At 42.5% G+C, this 7,980-nt stretch overlaps 1 protein-coding gene across 1 annotated transcript in view; it reads right to left on the bottom strand.

The window, feature by feature from the left end:
- Positions 1-6,831: 6,831 nt before the first annotated feature.
- SMIM8 (small integral membrane protein 8) overlaps positions 6,832-7,980 on the bottom strand; it is a 1,349-nt gene continuing 200 nt past the window's right edge. Inside the window, exons 2-3 of the mRNA XM_010138073.1 lie at positions 7,919-7,967; positions 6,832-6,990 (exon numbers count right to left, since the gene is read on the bottom strand). Of these exons, the coding sequence (XP_010136375.1) occupies positions 6,832-6,990; positions 7,919-7,967 (208 nt within the window). The remainder of the gene's footprint in view (positions 6,991-7,918; positions 7,968-7,980) is intronic.

The raw sequence follows: 7,980 nt of genomic DNA, 5'->3' as shown, positions 1-7,980 counted from the left end.
CCTCCAGCACTCCCGTTCTCGGCAGGCCCCGGCCGCCCCGTGCCCGGGCCTGTGATGTCCGGAGGTAGAGCAGCGACTCTTTCACGGGCACCCCCTTGTCGTGGGGAAGGAGCTTGCGTGCCCTTGTGAGGTTGAGAGCTGTGCTGGTGGTGGCATGTGCCTCCGGTGGGGTCTCCCAAGCCAGACGGGTCTCAACTGAAGGGTCAGACACAGTGTGTCCACGGGCAGGATGGGCTCACTAGCCTTCGGGCAGCCATCCTAGGAGAAGGACGACTGTTTTCAGACTAACAGGTCACAAATGAGACAGACACAAAGCTTTAGTGAGCATTAAGTGACTGTTGTGAGAAGTCTTATTACACAATGAAGACAAATCGGACATTTAGGCAGGCTGAATCTCAGACCCAGTCAATGCATCCAGGCTGGCCTAAAGCCATACAGGCTTCAAGCACGTCTGAATACATAAACTAGGGTCCTCCAAGAGGAAAATGATTTTGCATGCCTGCTGGCACACACTTTTGCCCAAAAGCTGTCTCTCAAGCCAGGTGAGTTTACAGACCCACTTGCATAGATGTACACAGATGTACACACTGTTACATAACATAACCACCCTGTACATCTCAGAACCCCAGCTGCAGGTGTTCAAAGCCTGTGTGTCTTACTCCACACCCAAGCATTCAGGGGCAGAGCCAACAGCCCTCACAGTCCAAGTGCTGATGTTTAAATAAGCAACAGATTTTCTGATCAGACTTTCAGACTTCTTCCTTCTCAAGGACTCCGTGGAAAGCTTCTCAAACATTACATGTTCCAATGTCTGCCCACTTGCAAAACAAAAATTAATGCCTAATTTCTAAGTATGGCTCATCACATCATTATTTAATATAGCGGTGGTTCTTCTTCTCTGTATCATTCTAACCACACTCACATATAATTCAGTCATATATTCACTTATATAAGTGAACAGAGATGGATTTATTTTTCAGCATCTCCTGTTTGTAGTTCTGTTTATTGTGAATCACACATTTCTAACACTGGCTCTTGTACTCCTTGTCACTGTCCTCTGCTTCTTCTGGGGTATCCTCCTGCTCTAATGCTTTTCTGACCAGCAGAATAAAATCTGCATGTGTAGCATCCCGAGATAATTTGATGACGCTTCCTCCCAAATGAAAAATACAAAGGATTACTATTTCACTCTTCATTCAGGTCTCTCTTTGAATTAGACTTAAGTACACACTGATTTTCAAATAGTCTTTGAACAATTCTGCCCCCAAGTAAAAACGCTGTCTTGAAGTGAAATCTGTAATTTGGTTTCAGTGGTACTGAGAAATTATTTGTGCTAGCACGTCAGTAATAAAACATATAATTTATTTTATGTAGTCAAAACATTATGGGTGCTATTCACCAGAGTTGGCTCGGTGACACATAAAGAATAGTGCATCAGGCATCCGTTATGGTTATTGAGCCAAATACTTCAATGTAGAAAAAACAGTTCCTGCCCTCTGCTATTACTCCCTCCACTTTGCTGGAGATATTTTTGCAGAACTCTGCTAACATGAGAAGTTAAAGAGACCAGCTATGTTTATGTGGAATTGATTTATCTTTATCAGAAAGGGCGTATTTTAATAGTGAAAATGAAGGTATTAAATACTGCATCAAAACTTCAGTGTGACTCTGTTCAGGGAAAAAAAAAGATCTTACAAAGGAAGACACCTGAACGGAGTTTTTCCATTGCAATAGTGTTACTTTGTTGTTTGGGCTGTCAAAAAATGAAATGCACTCTACTCTTAAGGGAGAGGTGTGCATTCTTATTTTGACATCAAAGCTGTTTAATTCACAATGCTTAATCTGTACGAGTAGAATCTCCTGTGCCCTGCAGATCTCCATACAAATACATCTTTTTCAGTTTTGCACAGATGTCATGAATGGCACAATAGGCCCCTGAGATCTTTATTTCTGATGATTCTAAGTCAGCCATACAAAGCAAATCTTTCAAATCCTTGGTTGGCTTTGTGATACCTCCTTTGTGGAAACGTTTTATTTCTACATGAGGTGCCAGTGAGAGAGAGTGAGCCTGCAACTCTTGCTGGTCACTTGACATTTCCAAATACTTTTTTTTTCTGAAAGGTCTATGGATCTTTTCCTAGAAGATCCACATCTGAGCAACACCGATGCAATTCTGGTAATTTTCTTTAGCATGTTTGCCGGCCCAGTTGGGGGAACACTAAGAGCACCTGGCTGTCTGGCAGCTTTCTCCAGGGCCTCCTCCCTCTCCTATTTCCTGGCTTTGGTCACCACTTGCATCTTCCCCCAGGCACACTCCATGAGGGCGCACTGAAGTCTGTGAGCCATGTGGTGCTCTGCAGCTTCAGCCTCTCTCTTCCGCTCACCTCCATGTACTGCTGCATCTCTGCTTTAGCCTTCCTCACCTCTTCCTTCAGCAAGTTAAAAGCAGATACAAGTAGTGATGAGACCTCACTGTTTGGTTGTCTTCAAAAATCCTCAGCAAAGCCCAGCAGACAGACTTCAGGAAAATATTACAGGGCAATTACAGTGAATTTCTGTAGCATCATTCCACATCACCCATGTTTTCTACAGGGGGCACAAAAAGTTCCCTGATATATTTTCTTCACATGGGGTTTGCCATAAATCTTTTGCATACCCTTTTGCCTATTTGTGTTGATCCTGGTTATTTGTCTACTGCTGACTAGAGGGGCGACCTGCCTACAAGAAGCGTAACTAAAGCAATTTGACCAGTAGGGGTGGTGGACCACCCACATCAGCGCTGCGCAAAAATCCATTCCTGAGGCTAGCAGCTGAAAGCAGCTGTCTTTGCCCTATCCTACATGTAAAAACACTTCAGTCTCATTCAGTGAGATGTCTTACTGGCTTCCACTGTTTGCTTAGACAGATGCTGAGTAAATTTTCTGCCACCACCTCTCCGAGCTATCTGCTAGTGAGTAGTTAGCTCACTGTTAAGACACAACCAAATCTAAAACATCTTGCAATTACTTTAGTTAAACCTGCCTCTTCTTTCATTTCAGCTGTAGAATTCCGTATCTGCTCCCTAGTCCTTAGTCACTGGAGCCAATGTTATCAGGCCAAATGGTACACGTTCAAATCCTGAGCACTCAGGCCTCTGAAGATATATAATAGGCTTACGGCAAGTGATTGAATGACTAAACACAAGTAACTGAGCTTCTGACAACTATTGTTGCCAGATGCTATGACAGCAAAAGACAGAGTTTCCTTGGAAAACAGCTCCATAAAATGGAATGAAGTCAGCCAGAAACTCAAGACCACTGTAAACCTCCCTGCTCTTCCTCTTGAGATGCCAAGCACATTGCTTTTGCCTGCCTGCAGTATAAACAGATAGCTATTTCAAAACTTGTATAAAATAGAATTCCAAGCAGAATGCTCCAGCAATTCTCTGTGTGCCCTTCATCCAGTGGTGGGAGGCTGCAAGACTAAGGATGACAGGTGTTAGACAGACTGCGTAGTGCCTGACTGAGGATTGCTTGGGTATTCCAGTGGTAAAAGGCCCTGTGAAGCAGTGCAGAAAGCAGGAAGGCTCAGATCCAGAAGGCAGCTGCCTTCCTTTCTCTCTGTGTATCTCCAAGTCTTTTCTTAGATATCCAAATAGCCATATAAAGTAACTGCTAAACATATATAGATTCAAAGCTACAGTCGGTGTGCTTCATGTGGGAACACACGTTTGCTAGCAGTTTTCCTTCTCCTCCACCCCACCTACAGTCTAGGTTCAGTAAATCAGTTAAATATCTTTCTAGCTTTCATGGATACAAAACTTCAGGACAGATTTAAAGTTAAGCCTGTATTTAACTGACCTTAAGAAATGCACCTAACCAGGTTCAGAGGCTGGTTGAATCAAGGCCTGACAAGGAATTTTCAACAAAGTCCACAAAGTTAGTTCAACAACAACAAAATAAAAAATCTAAAATGTGAAACACACTGGAAGTCAATTAAAACTCCAACTAGCTCAAGCTCACATCTCATGTAGCACAAAGCCAGTCATCTTTCAGGCCAAGTACTTCTCCCAGCCGCAGGGTTCAAATCTCACAGGAATGAAGGTCCTGGTTACAGTAAGCATTACATAGCACTATGGGGAACAGCTTTAACTGCCGGTAACTTCTGTGTACTTTAGAGGCCATTTTCAGATCAGATGTAAATTTATTCTTAATTCAAAGTAAGTTTTGTTGTGATCAGTAACTAGAGAAACGTGGACAAAGGAAAAACTGAAATTAGTATCAGCTGTATAGCAGTGACCTCAAGGGTCTTTATTAACTGTCTTTACACTATAGCAATTATTCCAAATAATTATCATCTCAATGGCAGGTTACGTAATTCAATTTACCTTGAGAGCAAAGTTCAGCTTTCGTATTTTCAATGCATTCTTGTATCTCTGCTGCCTCCTTTTCACGTTGTCCTTGTTGAGTATCTGCTCCAGTCTCCGCACAATCAACACAAGCAGATCATGTGCAGCAACCAACCAGAGTGCAGAAACCCACACTTCTCTCCCGACCCCTTTGCTTGGCTCTGCAGCTGAATGAAAAATCAAAAGGCTAAAAAACCTGCACCCTCATTTCACATATAGGAAAACACTATTATTATTGCTCTGTAACGTAACAGGAAGGTGCTGAACCCAACTCTCACCTTCCAGACAAGGCTGCCCAAGAGAGCATCACAGGTAACCTTCCTGACTCCTTGTCCTCACAACCACCGCACAAGCAATAGGTCAGTCTTCAGCCTTCTCGGGAGTGATTCACCCATTTCTGTCTGTGACTGAACCCTGTGGTAGCTCAGGAGATGGTCTTCTTCCCTTTAGATGCCACAGGTGAGATGTTGCCCTCTCAGGCTCCCTGTGCCCTCAGAGTCCTCCAAGGCTTTCAGCACGGTCTCTTGCCCCAAGCTGCCCTTAGATTCCTTCATGCCACTCTTGAGGCACACAATATTCTCAAGGACATATGGCAGAATATGGCAGGTGTTTGCAACAGAGCATGCACATACAAAGCAATCCCTGTCTCCACGGCTGCTCTGTCTGTCCAGGGCCCAGGCAGCCCCAGTGCTGCAGGAGCACAACTAATCCCTTCTTGAAAGGGGGAGCAAAGCAGTATGGACATAAGCTACACTGCTTCATAGGGCCTAGGCCAGGGGTGGTCCCTTTAGCAACGCGGATGGAGTCTCTTTCGCAACAAGGTAGAGCTCACTTCCCTTCCAGGAAGGAGGTAGTCAGACCAAGGCTCAGCTGAATTTAGGATACAGGCATCTGTAAAACACGAACAGGAGGAATATCACAGGTTCCAAGTGAAGGATTTAGAGGGAGATGCAGAGAAATCCCACAGAGCAACTGTTGTCCCTCAAGACAGTTGGTCGCCTTTTTTATCTTCAATAAAAAAAGTCTTTCAATAACAAAACCCAAAGTAATTCCCAGAGTGTCAAAGCAGATGTCCCTGCATGTGCCTTCCTCTTTTGCCTGACAGAAGCCCTCGACCTTGGCCAGAGGAGGGTTAAAAAAGAGGTCTCTCAGCTTCTCAGGAGCCTTTAATGGGGTTGTAAATATGAGCAGCTGAATGGAAAAATGCAACTAGATCATTAAAAAGGGTCTGCAGTGGAAAAAGCGCAGAGCTAGTATACGCCCTCCCACCACATGTTCTGGAGTCTGGTTAATGGGGATACCATCTAGGAAATGTCAGGCACACAGAAGTAGCTGCAGCAGCTCACAGGAAGCCTCAGTGCTGGAACAGGAAAGCATCCTCCTGTACAGTTTGCTCAAGGTAAAGGCTCACAGGGGACCCCCTCATGTGCTAAGGAAACACCAAAACACCCACCTGCCCTCCAGGCACACTCACAGCCACTGACCATCACACTGCTGAGGGTCACCTCCAACCCACGTGCTGGGCTGCTCGGCAAGACTGGGTTGTTCTGTTGGCTATGTTCTTTTTTCTGTCTGTAAGAAGCTGTTGATTTTAGACTTCCCATTCCTTGAGTTCAGTAACCTATAATAAATTGTTATATAATGTACTTTGCAATATACAGAAATTTAATTTTTGAGTGCAGCTTAAATGAACTAGTCCTCCTGGCCAGTCGAGAACACCCCAGAAGCTGTGGCTAACCTCCAGTTACACCTATTGATTAGCAAGCTGATACTGGTATGTTTACTGATCTGCTACCTGATGCCAAACAGGAAAGGTAATGGCTGAGTTATTCCTGTCTTTCTCTTGGCAGAAGCACTCATTTCACTTTTTCTCCTGTATCTAGCTACTGACTTTTTGTCATTTGTAAGGAAGAGTATATTATCATCCAAGGACCTCTTTGGCCAGTATTTAACAAATTTTTTTATAAAATAAAACTCTTCACTGACTGCTTTATCAGATTTTTCTTGCCTTAAAATTATTTTACTTGCACTACTGTTAATTAGCAACTTTCAACAGATCAAGAGATCAACTTTTTTCCCCACACAATACATTATGCTTTCTGTTTAAAATATAAAACACAAACCCCTGTTTTCCCTTAATCGAAGAGAGAAGTTGAGCTGAACTATCATACAAATATCTAAGGCATTTAGCAGTCTTGACTGAACATCCAAGGTAATTTCATGCCTTCTGACACATTACACAGAAGAATTCTTAAAATCACTTGTATGTTCGCACGTATCTTAACTGCAATTTATTTTTACAGGCACGTCATTTTATAAATGAACTTAAATTGGATTAAATAGCAAGAGGGACATTTATTCATTATTTCAACTGACAGAGAAAAAAAATAGTAGTTGCCCTGAAAAGTTCTGTGACTGATTCGCTGATTTCCTTCCATATGTTCTCAGTCCCATTTGGAAGTTTTTCTCCTCATGTACCTGGACCCCTCACTGTCGACTGCTTCATAGAGATCCTTCTTATTCTCTATTGTTGCATGCAAATAACCAAGGTAGGCCACACAGAGGGTAATCGCTACAAGTCCAAATGCCATCACGGGTTTGTTCTGACAAGAAAAAAAAAAAGTAGTACATGTTTTTTGTCAAAACATTTTTCATTCAACATGAACACTGCATTCTTCTATTGTAGCTTAGAAAGCAAAACTATTGTCACATCTGCAAAAATCATCATTGCCTTCTTGCAGGCTGATGTAAATGACTTTGATAAGCAGCAAGAAGAAAGAATCGAGTTTCTGATAGCAGAAGGAATTCCCTTTGAAAAAGAAGACTCTATCGCACTGCCTCGTGCTATGCCTTTTGCTGGTCACTAATGCTGCTCGAGCATGAATGAACAGGCTAAAAACAATTACTAAAGGTAACTACTACAGACTTTTAAGAGAATTCATCTGGATATACCACTGGGACATGCACACTGCTCCTGCCAAGCCACCTTGATTCTACTCCTCTAAAACAGATCACATATTATCTCCACAAAATCTGCTTTTATTACATGCACAGAATTTCAGTCAGTCTTATTGGGTTCTGCAACAGTAAATAAAACCTAAGCATCACCAAATAATTTGAAAAGCAAGAAAAGGAAAAATCCAGAATATTGAAAAGCTACCAAAAAATCACCTCCTTCCATATCAAAAAGCTTGCATTTTGTTCCTTTTTAAGTATTAAAGAGGACTCCTATAACTTAACCTGTCAAATTACATAGGTAATACGCCTGTAAACAGTCTTTCTGAAAGCAGCTTGGACAGGTACAAAAGAATCAGACAATGTAACAGTGAAATAAAAGCCGGAATAAACAATGTAACGTTCTGGGCTCTTAACAATCAGAGTAGAAAAAAACATTAAAATATTCTTAGCTATGTTACTGAGTGGTTTGCAGAACAAGAGATAGTTATATATGCACACAGAACTGCAATGATCATTTTAAAGGAAGAGTGTCTCATCAAGCATATTCAGTTTCTCTCAGAATGGGCCTCTTACAGGTTTAATGAAAAGCTCTGGGTTCACGGCTCGGAAAAGCATAGTTGTTCTTACACACATCA

Source organism: Buceros rhinoceros, unplaced genomic scaffold (genome assembly GCF_000710305.1).
Source record: "Buceros rhinoceros silvestris isolate BGI_N320 unplaced genomic scaffold, ASM71030v1 scaffold18180, whole genome shotgun sequence".
NCBI lineage: Eukaryota > Metazoa > Chordata > Aves > Bucerotiformes > Bucerotidae > Buceros > Buceros rhinoceros.
This window is presented reverse-complemented; position numbering and strand designations above follow the sequence as displayed.